The sequence below is a fragment of the Podarcis cretensis genome, assembly GCF_951804945.1.
Source record: "Podarcis cretensis genome assembly, chromosome: 14".
NCBI lineage: Eukaryota > Metazoa > Chordata > Lepidosauria > Squamata > Lacertidae > Podarcis > Podarcis cretensis.
Genome location: NC_137183.1, coordinates 16,694,302 through 16,715,729, shown reverse-complemented (window position 1 = coordinate 16,715,729; position 21,428 = coordinate 16,694,302). Strand labels below are relative to the sequence as shown.

The following is a 21,428-nucleotide window of genomic DNA, read 5'->3' as shown; positions in this document are numbered from 1 at the left end:
GCAAGCAGAGGGTCAGAGAGTAATGGCTGATTTCTGCAGAAAGCCAAGGCTGCAACAATATGCTTTTTGAGCTCAGCCAAGGCAGGTTAGAGCTGGGGACTTCAATCTGGCACTGACATCCAGAAAACAGCTTGTGCAAGTGCGCTCTGTGTGGTTATCTTATTTTAGCACTGATTTGCATATAATTATAGACAGTAGACAAGTCCAACTCCAGGACTTTGTCTCAACGCCCCCACCCCAGTCCCTAGCCCCTGTATTTATATTATTTTATAGTCTTTCACTAAGAACGAAGAAGCACAGTGTTAAGGCTATTGGAGGGTGGAAGAGACCAGGGCTCCATTTCTGCCTCTCAGCCGTGAAGTGTCCCAGGGCCAGTCGCCATTTCTCTGTGCCTACTTCTTAGGGCACTTGTGAGCATCAAAGGATATAATCCCTTGTACTGAGTAAGATTAGAAGAAGGCAAAGCTACGCATGCTCTTAATAATCTCTCTTTCACTTCTGAAACAATTCATTGCTTTATTCATTACAGTGCTACCTCGGGTTAAGTACTTAATTCGTTCCGGAGGTCCGTTCTTAACCTGAAACTGTTCTTAACCTGAAGCACCACTTTAGCTAATGGGGCCTCCTGCTGCCGCTGCACCGCCGGAGCACAATTTCTGTTCGCATCCTGAAGCAAAGTTCTTAACCTGAAGCCCTATTTCTGGGTTAGCGGAGTCTGTAACCTGAAGCGTATGTAACCTGAAGCGTATGTAACCCGATGTACCACTGTATTTGTTTTTATTATTTTCATTATGCTAGTTGTTGGATCAGGCCCTGTGAGACTGGGCTTCAAATCCCTGCTTAGCCATGAAGCTTGCTGGGTGACCTTGGGCCAATCTCAAACTCTTGCCCTAGCCTACCTCCCAGGGTTGTCGTGAGGGGAAAAAGTGGGGGAAACTACATACATCACTTTGAGCTCCTTGGAGGAAAGTTGGGGTGCAAAATGTAATACTGAAATACTGCTAGGACATTTTGAAGAGCTATAAGACCCCCTTCTATCCATGATTTGGAATCTCTGGAACATATTCCAGAAAAAGCAATGAGCAAGTTCATCCTTCCTTTAAAAGGATTTCAGATATTCGGCAAGAGTATTGTTAGCCCAGAAATGGAAACAGGAAGAAATTCCGACGAAAGAAGAATGGCAGACGAAATTAATGGACTATGCAGAATTGGACAAAATGACAGGAAGGATTTGAAACCTGTGAGACCAGAGATTTACAGAAGATTGGAAGAAGTACCGTATTTTTCGCCCCATAGGGCGCACCGCCCCATAGGATGCACCTAGTTTTTTGGGGCAGGAAATAAAGGGGGGGAAATTATCTTCCCCCCCCCCAGGCGCGGGGCTGGCGCAGGGGAAGCCCGAGCTTCACCCGACCCCAGCCCCGAGAACAGCCTGCTATCCACTACAGTGGAAAAAAGAATAATCTGGGACGCAAGTAAAGCAGTTATGAGGGGGTTTCTGATACAGCAGAATGCAATAAAGAGGAGAACCCAAAATGAGAAAAAAGACAAAATTTTGGAAAAAATAAAAGAAGGGAAAAAAAGTTAAGATTGAAACCCAAGTCGCAGGAGATTTTGAGAGAAATTAAACTCTACCAAGTACAATATATGAAATTAGTAAATAAAGAAGTTGAATGGAAAATTAAACAAATGAAGCAGAAAATTTTTGAATCGGCAAATAAATGTGGAAAGTTGCTAGCATGGCAGCTGAAAAAAAGACAGAAGTTGAATACGGTAACCAACCTTGAGATAGAGGGGAGAAATATACAGAAACCTGAAGAGATTAGAAAATGTTTCCAGAGATATTTTAAACAACTTTACACGCAGGGGCCGCAAAAAGAGTTTGACATAGACTAGTTTTTAAAGACTAACGGATTACAAGAGCTATCTCAAGAAAATAAGATGATATTGAATTATGAAATAACAGAACAGGAGATTGAAGGTGCTATTCGGAATATGCAATTGGGCAAATCTCCAGGGCCGGACGGGTTAACCTCCAAATATTATAAGATGTTGAAAGACTATTTAATTCAACCACTAAAGGAGGTGTGCAATGAGATAATGGAGGGGAAGAAGGCACCGGATTCGTGGAAAGAAGCTTTCATCACGCTTATACCAAAATCCGAAGCTGAAAAGACACAACTTAAAAACTACCGTCCCATATCCCTGTTAAATGTGGATTACAAAATCTTTGCAGACATTTTGGCAAATAGACTGAAAAGAGTGTTAAATGAATTATTTCATAAGGACCAAGCAGGCTTTCTCCCTGGCAGGCATCTGTCTGACAATACAAGAAACATCATTGACATATTAGAGTTATTGCAGACAAATATAAATACAAAAGCAGTGTTAATTTTTATTGATGCGGAGAAGGCCTTTGACAACATTTCTTGGAGTTTTATGAAAAAAAATCTTAAGGGAATGGGTGTGGGACGAGGGTTCGAAAATAGCATAGAAGCAATTTATTTGGAACAAAAAGCAAAATTGATAGTTAACAATGTGGTGTCAGAAGAGATTAAAATTGAAAAAGGAACGCGACAGGGGTGCCCTATCTCTCCATTGTTATTTATTTCGGTCCTGGAAGTGCTCCTGAATCTGATTAGGAGGGACCAGTTGGTTAAAGGGGTTCAGGTCGGAGCCAAACAATATAAACTTAAAGCCTTTGCAGATGACCTGGTTTTAACGTTACAGGAGCCAGAATCTAGTACGAAAAGAGTCTTAGAATTGATTCAGGAGTTTGGTCAGGTAGCAGGATTCAAATTAAATAAACAAAAAACTAAAGTATTGGAGAAAAATATGACTTTAATGGAAATAGAAAAGCTTCAGAAAGAGACAGATTTAAATGTGGTGAAGAAAGTGAAATACCTAGGGATAAATATGACAGCTAAAAACCTGAATTTATTTAAGGACAATTATGAAAAATGTTGGTCAGAGGTAAAGAAAGATTTAGAAACATGTCAAATCTGAAACTCTCCTTGTTGGGCCGAATTGCCGCTATAAAGATGAATGTTTTGCCGAAAATGTTGTTTTTGTTTCAGACTTTGCAGATTGTGGACAGAATGGATTGTTTCAAGAGGTGGCAGCGAGATATTTCTAAATTTGTCTGGCAGGGCAAAAAGCCCAGAATAAAATTTAAAATATTAACCGATGCTAAAGAAAGAGGGGGGTTTGCCCTGCCAGACATGAAGCTTTACTATGAATCAGCAGCTTTCTGCTGGATTAAGGACTGGCTACTTCTTGAAAACACTGACATTCTGGGCTTGGAAGGGTTTAATAATGCGTTTGGATGGCATGCATATTTGTGGTACGACAAATTAGACAAAAAGAATTTAAGAACCATATTGTCAGGAGAGCAGTTTTTAATGTCTGGATAAGATATAAAGACTTGCTAGAAAATAAAACCCCAAGGTGGTTGTCACCTATGGAAGCTAAGGCTCTGAAAAAGCTCAATATGGAGGCCAAATGGCCGAAATATTGGGAGATATTAGAACAGGAAGGAAACACATGGAAATTGCAGAGCTTTGAGAAGCTAAAAGATAGAGCGCGAGATTGGCTACATTACTACCAAATCAGAGAGGCTTTTAACATGGACAAGAAACTAGGTTTCCAGGTGGAAAAATCGAAATTAGAAACGGAATTGTTAGAACCTAAAACTAAGACATTGTCAAGAATGTACAACTTGCTGTTAAAATGGAATACTCAGGATGAAATGGTTAAATCAGCTATGATTAAGTGGGCACAAGACATTGGTTATAATATTATGTTTGCTGACTGGGAACGGTTATGGACCACTGGTATGAAGTTTATGGCATGTAATGCCTTGAAAGAAAATATTATGAAAATGACTTATAGGTGGTACATGACACCAGTCAAGCTTGCAAAGATATATCATTTGCCCGATAATAAATGTTGGAAATGTAAGGAAACTGAGGGAACATTCTTTCACCTCTGGTGGACGTGCCCAAGGGTAAAGGCATTCTGGGAAATGATCTATAATGAGTTGAAAAAGGTATTTAGGTATACCTTCTTGAAGAAACCAGAGGCCTTCCTTCTGGGCATTGTCGATCAGAAGGTGTTAAAGAAGGATAGAACCTTTTTTATGTACGCAACAACAGCAGCAAGAAGACTCATCGCAAAGTATTGGAAGACACAAGATTTGCCCACTCTGGAAGAATGGCAGATGCAATTGATGGACTATATGGACCTAGCAGAAATGACTGGCAGAATCCGAGACACGGGAGAAGAACAAATAGAAGAAGAATGGAAGAAATTCAAAGAATATCTGCAAAAACATTGTAAACTATATGAATGTTAATATGATGCAGGATATTGAGACAATGTGGCATTAGTGACAAAGCTGAAGGAATGTGCAAAGATGTTTCATTAGTAACAAATAAGAGAATCACAGTTTAGTTAACCTAAGGATGGAAGATAAAAAGATGAGTGGATAGCAGCAGGAATGGTTAACTTTAAAAAAAATTAAGACATATTAAATTGGTTAAAATAGGGGGGAAATCTGCTGAAACTAAATTGGAAATTTGAAAACAGAAAAGGGAGATGTGAGGAAGTCCGGAAAGAAAGCTATCTGAAACCAAGAATTGAACCTTTTAATTTTGTTTGATTTTTGTTTTGTATTGTTTGTTGTTGTGATGTTTTGCTTTTTGTGTTATTATGAAATTTGTTGAAACTTTAATAAAAATTATTTTTTTAAAAAAGAGAGAACAGCCTGCTATCCGCAAGCCTAGGGAGCCCGGCGGGAAGTCGCACCAGTCTCCCCAGGTTTGCGGAGAGCTGCGGAATGCAGGCAGCTCTGCGCAACCCTTGGGAGACCGGCGCGACTTCTGGCGCACCGACCCCTCTTGCTCTCCAGGCTTCAGCGAAAGCCTGCATTCGCCCCATAGAACGCACACACATTTCCCCTTCATTTTTGGAGGGGAAAAAGTGCGTCCTATAGGGTGAAAAATACGGTATATGAATTATTTGAAGAGCAACTGTAATCAGCAAATTACACTAGTAGGACAACAAGAAGTTTTGTAAGGATAAATATACGAAGTGTTACAAAGTAGAAAAAGATAGAGATATTGGTTATGAATTTGAAATGTAATAGGGAAGATAAGAAATGCATACTAAGAGATTAGATTGGAAATTTTTCAGACAGGATTGATGGAAGTCAAAAAAATTGAATAAGATGTAAAAGTATGTTTCATTACTGTTGAAAATGAGATGTTAAAAAACATATATATATATATATATATATATATATATATATATAGGATTTCAGATAACCAAGAATAAAACAATAAATAATCTGCTGTTGGAGGCTATAAGAAATCTTTTGACAGATAGCAGCAACATGTTATTAATTTGACAAGTATAAATGGATGACCTTCAAGACATGTTTATCTACATCTTTTCTTCCCTTTGACAAATAGATAGGTTTGGCCCAGAGGAAGGTGAACAGGATATCTTTGTTCATAGCCTTGTGACAACTATCCTTATGAAGTTCATGCCCCTGACAGCAATGATAAAACGGCAAGAATTTACTAATTCTTGAGATCACAGCTGCAGATGCTGGGGCCATTATTTCCAGAAATCTTCAGGCAAATACTTGTCTTTCCTGAAAAATGCATCACTCATTTCCTAAGTTTGTGTGCGAACAAAATTCACTCTCCATCATAAACTGCCAAATGTCCCATGTCTTCCCGGCCCATCAACTTTACCATATTGGACTCTTGCATATTCAAGCCTGATCCTAAAACATCAAAAGCCGCTCAATTCATTTTTAATTGTGACCACCTGACGATTTATTTCCAAGATATTCCACTTTCCCCTTTTGCATTGCTGCCCATCTCTGACACATTCACACCATACATTTAAAGCACAGGCAGGGCTTGCCCCCCAAAGAATTCTGGGAACTGTAGTTTATTAAGGGTGCTGAGAGTTGTGAGGAGACCTCGGAGCTACAGTTTTCAATTCTTCACAGGGCTTTTGGAAATTGTAGCTCAGGGATTAGAATGGGGCCTCCTAACCACTCTCAGCACCCTTAACAAACTACAGCTCCCAGAATAACTGTGGTATCATGGTGGTTTAAATGTATACAGTGGTACCTTGGTTCTCAAACTTAATCCATTCCAGGAGTCTGTTCGATTCCTGAAACGGTTCAAAAACCAAGACACAGCTTCTGATTGGCTGCAAAAGCTTCCTGCACTCAGTTGGAAGCCGTGGAAGCCATGTCAGACATTCAGCTTCTGAAAAACATTCGCAAACCGGAACACTCACTTCCGGGTTTGCGGCGTTCAGGAGCCGATTTATTCGGGAGCCAAGCCATTCGACTACCAAGGTACCACTGTAGTGTGAATGTGGCCTCTGACTACAGAGTATTCAAGGCGTTGCCTCACATTTCGCACCAGCCCTAGTCAGCATGGCTAATGATCAGGGATGGTGGGTGGACGGTTGCTCTACGAATTATAATGGTGATGAATTCATTCTGCAAACACAGCGTTTATCAGTGTGCTTTGTTGCCTTGGCGCCATTTATGACTTCCATGTAGCTTGGGGACTGCCAACTCTTAGATAAGCAGAGGTTGTGCTTGCCCCTGAGGAGCTAAGTGGGTTTTTCACACTAGGGATGCTCAAAGAAAGAGTCTATGCGGCGGCCGAGACCACATAACACCGGTCTTGAAAGACCTACATTGGCTCCCTGTACATTTCCGAGCACAATTCAAAGTGTTGGTGCTGACCTTTAAAGCCCTAAATGGCCTCGGTCCAGTATATCTGAAGGAGTGTCTCCACCCCCATCATTCTGCCTGGACACTGAGGTGCAGCTCCGAGGGCCTTCTGGCGGTTCCCTCGCTGCAAGAAGCCTAGTTACAGGGAACCAGGCAGAGGGCCTTCTCAGTAGTGACGTCTGCCCTGTGGAACGCCCTCCCACCAGATATCAAAGAGAACAACAACGACCAGACTTTTAGAAGACATCTGAAGGCAGCCCTGTTTAGGGAAGCTTTTAATGTTTGGTGTATTACTGTATTTTAATATTTTGTTGGGAGCCGCCCAGAGTGGCTGGGGAAGCCCAGCCAGATGGGTGGGGTATAAATAAATTATGATGATGATGATGATGATGATGATGTCAGGTGAAAAGAGAACAAGCATCGCCTCCTCAAACCAGCAGGTTTATGTGACCAGCAGGAATGAAGGGCCATAGCTCAGTGGTAGAACAGCTGCTTTGTACACAGAAGGACCTGGGTACAATCCCTGGCATCTCCAGGCAGGCCTGAGGAACATTCCCTGTCTGAGACGCCAGAGAACTGCTGCTAGTGTAGACAATACTGAGCTAAGTGGACCAATGGCCTGACTCAGTTGAAGGCCGATTCCTATGTTTGAACCCCACGATTTATTCAAATATCTATTATCATGGCAAAAACTTTAATGGACTAGAGACCACCACTAGATGCATGAAGTGATATCCTCTGTTGGTAGCTAGATGGTGTGTGTTTGTGTATATGTAGATTAAAAAATATAGTTTTTAGGACCAACCGTATTTGTATAATTATTTGTATATTATTATTATTTGTATTTGTATAATTATCAAATCCCCACGACGGGGTGAGTTCCCATTGCTCGGACCCTGCTCCTGCCAACCTAGCAGTTCAAAAGCACGTCAAAGTGCAAGTAGATAAATAGGTACCACCCTGGCGGGAAGGTAAACGGCATTTCCTTGTGCCGCTCTGGTTCGCTAGAAGCGGCTTAGTCATGCTGGCCACATGACCCGGAAGCTGTACGCTGGCTCCCTCGGCCAATAAAGCGAGATGAGCGCCACAGCCCCAGAGTTGACCACGACTGGACCTAATGGTCAGGGGTCCCGTTACCTTTACTTTATTTGTATAATTGTTTTAACCTGTTTTTAATAGTGTGTTGTAATGTTCTTGTAATGCTGTAATCCACTCTGGGACCTTAGAGTGAAGGGCATGTAAATAACAACAACAACAATAATAATAGAAGAACAAAATATATACACATACCACCAACCACTCTACACACAGAGGGAGGTGTGTATTGTAAACTGTGAGGTCAAATGCCAACACGCTACAAGAAGTCTAGCCTGTGACAATTCTCTGTAAAGACCTATCCGATACTGCACTTTTCGCCTTTGTTGTCATTTGACCTTGCAGGCTGCAGCGTTCAGCTCCCACCTGCACCCCTGTATAAAATCTGCCAATTCAGGAGAACACTTTATACATATGTGGACAAGACTCTAGTCCATGAAATCTGAAGCCATAATTTATCTGTCATTGAGGTGCCAGAAGCCTCTTTCTTGTTTTTGCTGCCGCATACAAACACAGCAGCCTCCCTGGAAACAATTATCAACCGAGGCGAGGAAAACTATTAATGCTGACAGTTGGCAAGGAGGGGGCGGGGAAGGAAGGATGAATTCTTAACAAGTGAAGACTCCTCAGCTTCTGCATCTCTCTTCCAGCTGCAAGGGAAGGGATGCAGCTTTGCATGTATACGGTCTTTGGTTCAAACCCTGTCTTCTCCTGGTAAGGCTGAGAATATCCACTGTCTGAAACCTTGGAGAGCCTCTGAAGATCCATGCAGACAACATTCAGCTAGCTCAGGCATGGCCAAACTTGGCCCTCCAGATGTTTTGGGACTACAACTCCCATCATCCCTAGCTAACAGGACCAGTGGTTGGGGATGATGGGAATTGTAGTCCCAAAACATCTGGAGGGCCAAGTTTGCCTATGCCTGATCTAGAGGACCACAGGTCCCTGATCCTTGGGGGTAGTCATGTAGTTGTTGTTGTTGTTGTTGTTGTTGTTGTTGTTGTTGTTGACCCTTGGGGGTAGTCATGTTGTTGTCATGTTGTTGTCATGTTGTTGTCATGTAGTTGTTGTTGTTGTTGTTGTTGACCCTTGGGGGTAGTCATGTTGTTGTCATGTTGTTGTCATGTTGTTGTCATGTTGTTGTCATGTTCTTCTTCTTCTTCTTCTTCTTCTTCTTCTTCTTCTTCTTCTTCTTCTTCTTCTTCTTCTTCTTGTCATCTACCCAAATATTCAGAAAGGGATGACATGTCAGAACCAGTGCTTTTTTTTTCTAAAAAAATGTTTAGGGGTACAGTGGTACCTCAGTTTAAATACTTAATTCGTTCCAGAGGTCCGTTCTTAACCTGAAACTGTTCTTAACCTGAAGCACCACTTTAGCTAATGGGGCCTCCTGCTGCCGCTGCGCTGTCGGAGCACGATTTTTGTTCTCATCCTGAAGCAAAGTTCTTAACCCAAGGTACTATTTCTGGGTTAGCAGAGTCTGTAACCTGAAGCGTATGTAACCTGAAGCGTATGTAACCCAAGGTACCACTGTATTCTCATTTTGGCTCAAAAAAATCACCGGGAAAGGAAATGAAGCTCCCATCGGAGGTGGTAACAACAAAATTAACCAATCACTGTGCTAGATTCCAACTCCTACTTCACACATTAATGGACTGATGTTCTGACTCAGCAGAAAGCAGCTTTCTGTGTTCCTATCTAAAAAAAGAAAGAAAATAAAATCCCGAGTAACAGAGGAAACTCAATTCTAGTCATCCTTTTACCATTTCTCATCTCTGTTTTGTTTATACAGAGGTGTACCCCTGTCATTCATGACGTGGCTTCACAGCAGGGCATCTTGGTATTTATTTCGGGGCTGGCTGAGCTGTTTATGCAGCCTGCTGGGGAACTTCTAAGAAAATGGCATGAAATGGCCTCCTCCTTCCCACAAGAGGAGCTTATCAGCCGAATGGTAAAACCGAAGGATTTCTGCCTCTCACCCCCACGACTTAAGTAACTCATCTGTTGTCAGCCAGGTTCCTTCGCTTGAGTTTACAATAATGGCCTGGTTCCCACTGCTTCACCTCGAAAAGGATAAGGTGGAGCTGGAAAAGGTTCAGAATAGGGCAACCAAAATAACAAGAATAATTTTATTATTTATACCCTGCCCATCTGGCTGGATTTCCCCAGCCAATGATCAAAGGTGTTAAGTTGTAGGTGAACATATCTGACGACACAGCGATTCTTCAAACAGCTCTTGTTTATTCACAGGCCAGAACAGAACTGAACTGAAGGGTTCAGCCAGCCTGCTTATACAGAGCTCCACTGCAACGCAACAGTAACCACTTTCTGTAACTATCCAATCACTGAACGTCACTTTCAATCCCTTATTTGCATATGTGGACCTGAGTGAAAACTATCTACAGTATCCCCCTGCTGGCCCAGGGTGAAAACTTCAGTACATAACAAAAGGGGTAGAGCTTTTTAGTTTAGAGAAAAGGCAAGGACAGGGAGACCTGGTGGAGGTATACAAAATTATGTGTGGCATGGAGGAAGTGAACGAAGAGAATTCTCCCTTCGTCTCTCATATCACGAAAAGAAAACTCTTCTTCCCACAGTGCAGAGTTAAACTATGGAATTAGCTCCCACAAGCGGCAACGATGGCCACCAACTTTGCAGGATCAACAAATCATAGAAGATGGAAGGGACCACGAGGGTCATCTCACCCAACCCCCCTTTTCACCTGATGTGGGGCTCGAACCCACAGCCCTGAGATTAAGGGTCTCATACTTTACTGAGTGCTAGTGTCAAAACTGGGTGGAAGGGGATGTGGGGGCTTGTTGAGTGGTTTCTTTAAATTTGAAGGTTCATTATTGTTCCACAAGATGTGTGTTTCTTTAAGGGCCAAAGCAAATAACATGGCCTAGTTTTACAGCTGTGAAGCAGGTGCTGTTAAAGGTAAAGGTAAAGGTATCCCTGCCCGTACGGGCCAGTCGTGACCGACTCTAGGGTTGCGCGCTCATCTCGCTCAAGAGGCCGGGAGCCAGCGCCGTCTGAAGACACTTCCGGGTCACGTGGCCAGCGTGACGAAGCTGCAACTGGCGAGCCAGTACCAGTGCCGCACACGGAAACGCCGTTTACCTTCCCGCTATAAAGCGGTACCTATTTATCTACTTGCACTTAGGGGTGCTTTCAAACTGCTAGGTGGGCAGGAGCTGGGACCGAACGACGGGAGCTCACCCCGCCGCGGGGATTCGAACCGCTGACCATACGATCAGCAAGTCCTAGGCACTGAGGTTTTACCCACAGCGCCACCCGCGTCCCCAGCAGGTGCTGTTAAGGTCTGGTAATTAAGCTGTTGGGTATAGTATATAAAGAGCAGCACCTAGCTCTCTCAGTACCCTGGTGGTTAGGTTGGTGAATGGGTCATGCTTATTGATATATTATAATTAATGTAAAAGGAGTTTTTTTAATTAAAACCTAGCTAAAGTTTTTTTACGTTCCTTGTAATGTGTGGTCTCCCCAGCATGCCTTCTGCAGCGCAAGTAATCTGCAAATAGCCAAAAGTAAAAGGACAAGGAATAAGGGAAAGGGTCCATGTGTTCCCATTCTCTAAGTGCCCTTGTCTTCTCTGGCATTCAGGAAGCCGCCACCCCCCCCCACACACAAAAAAAAACCCCAACAGTGGTGACCTTTTTCTCCTTGAAAAGTGCAGTTTTCTACACTTTTCAAGGCTCAATATTATTTCTACTCGATCCAACCCAGCTCTGTTGGATAAGTGAAATGTCTGCACTCTCCCTCTCTGAATATATAGGGGGAGAAGCAATTATGCAGTGGCACCTACAGCACTCACTCAAAGATCCAAAGGCCCTAAAAGTTTGCCAGCCCCTACTCTTTGGCAAAGGGACGTGGGTGGTGCTGTGGGTTAAACCACAGAGCCTCAGGCTTGCCGATCGGAAGGCCGGCGGTTTGAATCCCCACGACAGGGTGAGCTCCCGTTGCTCGGTCCCTGCTCCTGCCAACCTAGCAGTTTGAAAGCATGAAGTGCAAGTAGATAAATAGGTACTGCTCCGGCAGGAAGGTAAACAGTGTTTCCGTGCGCTGCTCTGGTTCGCCAGAAGCGGCTTAGTCATGACCCGGAAGCTGTGCGCCGGCTCCCTCGGCCAATAAAGCGAGATGAGCGCCACAACCCCAGAGTCTGCCACGACTGGACGTAATGGTCGGGGGTCCCTTTACCTTTACTCTTCGGCACTTTCGATTTTAACTCCTAAGTGAGCCTCGACACCTTTTGTCACACTTAGGCCTGAGACAGCACTGCTAGGCCCATTCTGGGAAGCTTCACGGAGAATTCTTAAGCCCCACCGTGTTTCAAGTTTTTAATCTACTTCACCTTGGCCCGTACGCAAGGCTGTGCCCCAAAACACTGAAGGAGATAATAGGTTAAGCAATCTGTGGCACATTGTACATGCTTCTTCTTGCGTTCAAGATTACCAGGAGCCAAAGAAAGGTTGCCAAGACAACCACAGATTATTTCTGTAAAGACGACGACACTATTTTAATTAAATAGCCAACCTAATTGGAATGGAGAGGAGTGAGGCCAAGTGTCCTTCATCTACACCCCCACCCCTTAAAAAGGTTTTAAACTAACTCAGACCTTGTCTCACTTCGGAAAGACATACAATGGATTTCGGAAAATCAAACAGAAACAAGCTGTTCTAAAATAAATAAATAAACATAATCTTGTGACACCTTAAATTTTATGTTGTGGCATAAGTCTTCCTGGATGAAAAAAGGTATTGGCACAATAAATCTGTTAGGCTTTCAGGTACTGCAAGGCTCTGCAATAAAGCTGCTACTCTGGAAGTTGTTATCCGCATCAGAAGGTACACATGTCCTCTCCTCAAAGGGATGTTCTAGACTTTCTTGTGGATTTCTCATATTCTTGAGAGAAGCCTTGGTGCATGAGTCACATATCTGACCTTGGGCCACTGTGTCCAAGAGTATATGAAAAAACATTGTTCTGGAATAAATATATTGAGATGTGAGGAATGAAGTTTGTAGGCTTGAGGAAAGGAAATAAAGGCATAAAACTGGAAGTAATAAGTGTGTGTGTGTGTGTGTGTAACACAACAAAAAAGAAAAATTGAAAATTGGAAGTCACTAAAGGATGGAAGGAAGTCAAAATGTATGTATATGCGTTTGGTTATGTTTTGTTATAGTAGTTGTTTTCTTTTATGGTTTTCTTTTATTCCTTTTTTCTCTTTGTATTGGTTTTCTGATTGTATGGAAAGGTGGGATATAAATGCAATAAATCCTCATAGTTTCCTGTGCTTGGTTCATAGGTTGCTGCTCTACAACTCCCCTCAGCCCCCAGCTAGCATGGCCAATGGCTATAGGAGCTGTAGTTTGGCAACATCAGGAGCGCCAGTTTTCCCACATCTGCCCTAAGTGCTCTCCTTCCCTTGAAACGAAACATTCACATGCACGTCCACAATTTTCATTAAACCACTGGATTTTATTCCACAGTGTACAATCAGAACAGTCAATTTAACATGGGAAATGATCAGATGAATGGCAGGAAAAACATATTCAAGAGGACACCATTTAATCATGATGAATCTTGTGGTGGCGTTTCTAAAAAGCAAGCAAACCCAAGTACTGCATCTTTTACATTTCCTGCTTATTTTGACATCTTTGCTCATCAGTTATTAGTGAGTTTAAAAGGAAATTAAACCAACGACGCTAAAGGGGCTAAAAAAAAAGTTTCAGAGTAATCAAAATGAAAACTGCTAAACCTGCTTATTATCAACAGCCAGCCCCATTCCCTGCAACCTGCACATTCCTCTGCCATGATGCATTGTGAATCTTAATTGTTTTTCTACCCATTCGCAATGAAATAGTATGAGTCAGAATTTCTGGAAGAACAGCCTTTTTTTGCTGAGGGTCGCTGCCAAATTCTTCTGATGCAAAGCAATCCCTCCTTACCCCCAAATTATTACATATTTGTACAGGCAATACGTTGAAGGGGAAAGGGAATGTAAGGTAACAAGTTCACCCTTTAGCATTTGTACATCACTTCCACGGTGGCCATATTGGCATGATGGTATCTTGACTTAATAAGCGGAGATGTGAATAAGGTTTTGCCCACGCATTCAGCTCCTTCACTGAAGCCGCAATTAAACCAGAAACTTTCTAATTAACCAACTGCTTCCTATTTCATCCGAACCAGGAAACGACGGTTACCAGCTTTGGAGCTAGCCAGGTTCTTAAACCAGCTTCATATTGCGGTTTAAGGTCTTTTATTGTCTTGAAGGTGGTAACTGCATTTCCCCAGTTTGGGTGACTATGGTTAGACTTACTGTTTTAATTGCAGCTCACACGAAGGAACAGAAAGGGCTGCATGCACAGGCAAATGGCTCATTCATCAAGCCTATCTCTGGTTCCTTTGTTAAGTGAGTACTGCCAAAATACATCAACAAGATTTGTTTTAAAGCACCAACACCACCACTTTTCCTTAAAAAAAATGTAAAACGGAATAAAGCAACGTCTGACCGGATGGAGACAATACTAGTAATGGCCATACTGTGACCCCTGGGAATAAGAACTATAGCCATAGTGGGACGGTCGCCCGTGATAGGAGTAGGAAGACTGTCCTTGTCTGTGCTGCTGATAGTTATTTCCCCAGCTTCTCTCTTGCCATTGACCGTATCTATAGCCTCCCTGCCGGTCATATCTGTCCCCTCTGCCTCTGAATTGTCTGCTGTCTCTGAATCTGTAGAAGGAAGCAAATGGTATGCATTTTAACAATATTTATTTTCAAATTGCATCGACATACACTGTCTCAGTAGGGTTGATAAAATATATTGGGTTGTATCCAACATGGCGGTATGTTCAAGTCAGTTAGCACAATACAGATTCTGCTGGCAAGATGTTGTCTGCCAGCAGGAAGTTGTTGCACGGGAGAATGCGTAAGAAGATTGCTCAATCTTTTTGTGCGACAAAGTTACCAGCAATCTGTTGCACAGCAGGTTTCTGTTAGTGCAACTACTGCACTGGATTCCTCTGTTGCGTAATATTAAAACTTGTATTTGTGTTAAGTGAACAGAGAACATTGGATACAGCCACTTTTTAAAAAAAATCCAATTTGAAAATTGAAGTATAAAGACTTACGTTTCTCTTACAGAAGCACTTGGTTAATATTTTTTTAAAAATCTGGACACAAGCATGTTAGATTTAATATCTAATCTGAATCATTGCCTTCTGCCAGATGCACAGAATTAAAAGAGGCTTTTCCTTGTAAACAAAGAACCAGTTTTCTCATTTCTCAAATGTGCATATTTACACTCTACCTGATTTGCAGATTTTGTATTTGAGACAGTCCTGTTTAGGGAAGTTTTTAATGTTTGATGTTTATTGTGTTTTTAATATTCTGTTGGAATATTCTGTTGGAGTGGCTGGGGAGGCCCAGCCAGAGGGGCGGGGTGTAAGCAATAAATAATAATAATAATAATAATAATAATAATAATAATAATAATAATTGGCTTACAGAGTAGACCCAGTTTTTGGCTTACAGAGTAGACCCAGTGAAAGTATTAGATTTACAGTGGTCATTTCCATTCATGCTAATGGGTCTACTATGAGTAGGACTTGACTACAGCCCTAGGCTAAAGTTTCTTATTTCAGAATGTTACATCCAAGCAACAGCTAAACCGTCTCACTCGCATGGCCCAAGTACTATGAAATGCAGCACAAGAAGCACCAAGTAAATCTAATGCATAATGTCCTTTCTTGTTTCCCTAGTGTCAGCAGCCAAGATTAAGTTAAAACTAAGGAAGCACAGTATGTACAGCCTGGAGTATATGACTCAGAATATTTTCAGTAGGTAGAAAATCCCAAGTGTCTCATAGTGGGGCTGAAGTATACATTTGTCACAAAGAATCATAAGAAACGTAGATCAGACCACGCACAGCGAGATATGTTATCTAAGAATGCAAATGAATTTTATTTTATGTTATAAAATAAAAGGCCAACATAAATATAAATATTTAGCCTGCTGATTGGCAAAGTCATTTTTCTGCTAATAGTTATGTCACAGAAGAAAGGCTATTTGGCTGACGAGGTGAAGCCTGGATCTCTTTTCTTTGCCATGGGGGAAAAAAAATCACTTCATGCCCAAGGAAGCAACTGGTCCCAAGGGCAATTTGTTTCAAGAGTTTCAGTTCATTCCTTTTTGGCATAAGCAGCACTTTGATTCAGCTCCACACAGAATTTAAAACCCTTGGGACTGTTGCTTAAGCAGAGTGCCTAGATTCCCCACCCCTGTGGCTACTGGCTTGGCAAAAGGGAGAGGGGAGAGAGAAAGAAAATTAACCCAAAGCATCAGCAACTGATGGCTCCATCAGGGATACTATATGATCCACGTAAGGTAAAGGACCCCTGGATGGTTAAGTCCAATCAAAGGCAGGAAAGTAAATGGCGTCTCCATGCGCTCTGATTTCCGTCACGGTGTTCCGTTGCGCAAGAAGCAATTTAGTCCTGCTGGCGACATGACCCAGAAAGCTGTCTGTGGACAAACACCGGCTCCCTTGGCCTGAAAGTGAGATGAGCGCCACAATCCCATAGTCGCCTTTGACTGTCCAGGGGTCCTTTACCTTTTTACTATATGGTCCTCAGTTGCCAACCAAAAGGTAACCATCTTGTTTTACAGAGATTATAAAGTAGGATCCGGGCCCATCACCAGCATAATTGCCTTACAGTAAAAGTATGGTGGGCAAAAGTCCAAACAAGGGGTGGGGTTCACCTAACCATTAGCTCAGCAAAGAGAGGAGGTCAGGAGAAATCTCTAGAAAAACCCATGGAGTGGGGGAGAAGGGGCATTGTTGCATCTGGCAACCTGGCATGCTTATACAGAAGGATTATTGGAAGAGTGCGATGCTGAATTCCACACAGTGGGAGGCACCCAATGCTAGACCTTCTCAAAAGCAGACCCCTTGAAAATAAGGAACCTAAGATAGTAATGATGATTCACTTCAACGTGTCTACTCCGAGTAGGACTAGCATTGGGTACAGCCCCATGGAAACAGCTACTACTCAAATTTTAGGAAGGGAAAAACATAAACACTTCAGCACAAAAACACATTAAAACAATCTGTCTGTATATGTGGCCAAAAACCTTGTGTGACAAATTATAGCATATACCAAAACCTAAACTTGTTTCTACCCTACAAGTCTTCCTCAGTGGCTCAAAAAAGTATCGAACAACTTATAACATGAATCTGGCCTCTTAGCCAACATGCCCAATGATGTGGTGAAATGACCTCTCCTCATAGCAATCAAATCACTGTAAAAAATCCAAAGCCACGCTCATGTAAAAGGATAAATATTACCAATTGAGTTGTTATTGTGGTAGTACCTAATCACACTTCCTTTGAGGGACCTGGGAGGTGATATTATTATTGTTGTTGTTGTTATTGTTATGCCGTCCATCTGACTGGGTTGTCCCAGCCACTCTGGGACATGAACTGAATTTTATCTCTCCACCATATTTGATGGGTAGCTGTTCACACAATTTCTCCTTTTGTCCTTCCCCAACTTGCTCTTTTGTGTTTTGTATTGGAGGCTAGATGTCATTCTCTTGTGCTTTAGTTTCTTACAGTAAAAATGGTGGCTGCTGAGAGCATCAGTGGAGAGGTTAACATTTATATAGAGCCAATAAATAAGAGAAATACCTGTCTCTGTATCGCTGGTTGCCACCTGATCTATTTCTCCAGTCCTCTACTAGAGGAGGTAGATCTGCAGTACGCTGGACGTATTTCTGATATTCTTCATCTTCTGAAGAAAATCGATTTGCAAACATCTTTTCATAATTCTGAAGTATCTCAGATACAGAAGGCACGGTGGGTTCTCTGGAAGTTTAAAAAAAAAGTCTCTCCTAAATTACATTATCTGTGGAAGTTTGTGGATTAAAGTTGTTTACAAGCTGGATTTGCCAGTGATATTTGTTTCATACATCAAGGGTACACTGAAAGCAGCTCTTCTTTGAGAGCCAGTGTGGTGTAGTGGTTAGAGTGGTGGACTCATAATCTGGTGAACCGGGTTCGATTCCCCGCTCCTCCACATGCAGCTACTGGGTGACCTTGGGCTAGTCACACTTCTCTGAAGTCTCTCAGCCCCACTCACCTCACAGAGTGTTTGTTGTGGGGGAGGAACGAAAAGGAGAATGTTAGCTGCTTTGAGACTCCTTAGGGTAGATAAAGTGGGGTATCAAATTCAAACTTTTCTTATGATCGAGGCAGTAATCACAATGTCATGCACTTAACCATCTGCAGCTTTCAGCAATACATACAAGAATTTCCACAATTGTGGGCGAGCCACGTATATAAGCTATTTGTAGAAAATCAGACACTGACAAACTCTGAATCAAAGCTACTCAACCTTTGGCCTATCAAGTTGAATATAGCTCATCAACTACATACTGTGGCCTGTCTGATGCTTGGCATCCTCCCTATGGCTGAAGACAAGACAACAGTGCTCACGATGACCGAACATGATTTCAGAAAGGCATCACTTTCCAGGGTGAACACTTCCATCTCTCTCTTGGAAGGTTTATTAAACCACTGGCAAGCTACTAATCACTCCTGGATATCTTGCATTAAACTTGATTTAGTTCACACATTGTTCAAGTTTTCTCTGTATGATCTTGAGGTTTGGTGATTTATTTTAATTTCCTCGCATTTATATCCTGCTTTTCTTCCATCATGGAACCCGAAGTTATTCCAAACTCCAGGGAATGTTATCATATCTAGGTAATTTCTGGAACAACTAAAATGAAGCATTTGCGCCTCAAGTATATATGCATATTTATTTATTTATCATCATTCAACCTCCTGGGAGATCTTTTTTTAATCAAGCCATTTCTAAATTTTCTAAATAAAAGAGGAAATGCATGTATTCTCAGGATAGCTATTAGAATACTCAATATTTCCCTGTGTTAGAAAGGTTTCGTGGAATCAAAGAGGTTGTGTTAAACAGATTGAATCCACAGTGCATTAAACTCTTTTGAGAAGATACGTCCCTCCCATCACAAGAAACACACACTCTGTTGATGTAAACCAGGGGAGCACTTAGGAAGCCTATAGCTCCGCTGGCTGGTTTGTTACAGGCTATAACACTAATCACGCAGGGAGATATTCAACCTGGACCACTAATTTGCCTCTGAGAGTGATTAGGAGACACCTCACAGAGCTACAATTCCCAGCACCCTGAACAACCCAGGATTCCTTGGGGGAAGCCATGACAGTTAAAGTGCTACAGTATAAGAGTACTTTAAATGTATGTTGTGGAAGTGACTCAAGGCTCCTTTAGTCCATTGATTTAAATGGGTCTACTCTGAGTAGCACTAGCACTGGACAGAACACAAACTGGGCAGAAAACTTTTACGGTTTCTCACTGTGCTAATATCTCAAAGCCCTCTTCTGCAGATTTGAATAGGTTGTGTGTTGCTTTGCCGGTGACTTGCGTGTTTTGTTCTTAATCATTAATACGTCTGCATTTAAAAGAGAGACACCAAAGAACTGTAGACACAGGATTAAAATTAAATGAATACATTAATGGCCTAATTATATTTAGGTTTTTGCCATTTTGCTTTGGTTTACGGTGCTTCCTTACTGTATAGCATACTCCTACAACCACCAAACAAGCAAAGTGTTGGTAAGGGAATGTTTTCAACAGACCTGTTTGCCCAGTCTTCCACGATGGGAGGTGGGTCTGCAGGGCGTTGGACAGATTTCTGATACTCCTCATCTTCAGAAGTATATCGATGAGCAAACAGGTTATTATAATTGTGAAGGATGTCAATTGTGGAAGCCATTCTATAATCTCTGCAAATATGGGGAAAAAGTATATTTTGATCATCTTTGGAAACCAAATACTTGTGTAAATCATTGGGTTGAAACTGTCAACAAAGTGGATTACAGAACTGAATGAAAAATATAACATAAAGCTTAAATTTTCTGTTTCAAACAATGGGTGGTATTCAACTAATTTTTTACACTAATTAGAGCTACTGAAATTAATGGGCTTTCATCATGGGCCATTGGTCCACTCTGAGTAAAACTTAGTTGACTGCTACCTAATAAGTCTGCTATTTATCCTTTCTATAGCTATTATCAAATAGTTAATTTAAAATATCAGCCTCTCCGTAATTTGGATTAAGATTCTTAGTGCCCCCCTCCCACACACACACACACACACAGTAATTATACAATGGGGAATACTATCCCTGTACATTTTGTTAACTGGGCATTTGTATTCTGTGGGTTCTGTATTATGCAGGCACATGGTGCAGGTTGCTTCAGTACATATGTGATTTATTTCATCCTCCACCTAATGAAAAATCCCAACTGTTTCCCAGAAAATGACTCTAAATATATTCAGAGTACATTCCCCTCATTACTGGGATTAGGTGCCCCAACGTGCTTTAATCTTCTCGAGGTATTGTCAGAACTGTTAAAAGCGTGGGAAGAAAGTGGCCTTTTCACCATCTTCTCAATGCATGATTGTAGATAACATGTGGATTCTAATCTTTTACTACACATCTCTGCCTTAATTGATCTGAACAGTGAACTGCAATATACGGTTCCGCAGTTGCACTTAACTCAGATGGATCAGAAAACCTGCTTCAACACAAATAAATAAAGATGAGTCAAAAGTGGGGTGGGAAGAGGGAGGGAGGGAGAGATCCATACTCACTTTTCTTCAACAATGGTGGATGTGAATGAGAGTGAATAAAATAACAGAAAAAGAAAACTGCTGCATCAGGTCAAAAGTCCATCAAGTCTCACATTCTGTTCCAACAGTGTTCTTTTGGAACACTTGAACAGTGTTCAATGATGTTAGCTGCTTTGGAAACTTGAGTCAAGAAGTAAGATACAAATATACTAAACAAATACTGAGAGCCTGCTGGATCAGGCCAATGGCCCATCTACTCCAGCATCTTGTTTTTAAAGTGAACAACCAGATGCCTGTGAGAAACCAGCAAGAAGAATTTGGGTACAATAGCACACTCCTCTCTGGTGGTTTCCAAAAACTGGTATTCAGATGCATTTTTTGCCTCTAGCTAGAAGCAGAGCATAGCAATCATGGCTAGTATCCTTCGATAGCCCTCTCTTCCAAGACTCCTCCATAATTAGTGCCCAGCCACCTGCTTCTGAGATGGCTGAGCACTGAACTATGGAACTGTGTGGGAGAACAACCTACCTCACAGGGTTGCTGTGGGGGTTAAATGAGAGAGAAAACCATGTACACCCACACCCCGAGCTCACTGGGGAAAAAGTTGGGATATAAAGGTAAGAAATAACAAAAGTACTGTGGTACCTCGGGTTACAGAAGCTTCAGGTTACAGACTCCGCTAACCCAGAACAGAACCTCGGGTTAATAACTTTGCTTCAGGGTGAGAACAGAAATCGTGCAGCGGCAGGAGGCCCCATTAGCTAAAGTGGTACCTCAGGTTAAGAGCAGTTTCAGGTTAAGAACAGACCTCCAGAACGAATTCTTAACCCAATATACCACTGTACTGAGTTTTGAAGTC

At 42.0% G+C, this 21,428-nt stretch overlaps 1 protein-coding gene across 1 annotated transcript; it reads right to left on the bottom strand.

Annotated features, from left to right (window-relative positions):
* Nucleotides 1-13,334: 13,334 nt before the first annotated feature.
* On the bottom strand, nucleotides 13,335-19,751 carry RAMAC (RNA guanine-7 methyltransferase activating subunit). The gene is made up of 3 exons (XM_079954421.1): nucleotides 19,573-19,751; nucleotides 17,569-17,745; nucleotides 13,335-14,612 (listed from the first exon to the last, which is right to left on the bottom strand). The coding sequence occupies exons 1-3, from the start codon at nucleotides 19,707-19,709 to the stop codon at nucleotides 14,408-14,410; spliced, it is 519 nt and encodes a 172-aa protein (XP_079810547.1). The 5' UTR covers nucleotides 19,710-19,751; the 3' UTR covers nucleotides 13,335-14,407.
* Nucleotides 19,752-21,428: the final 1,677 nt, after the last annotated feature.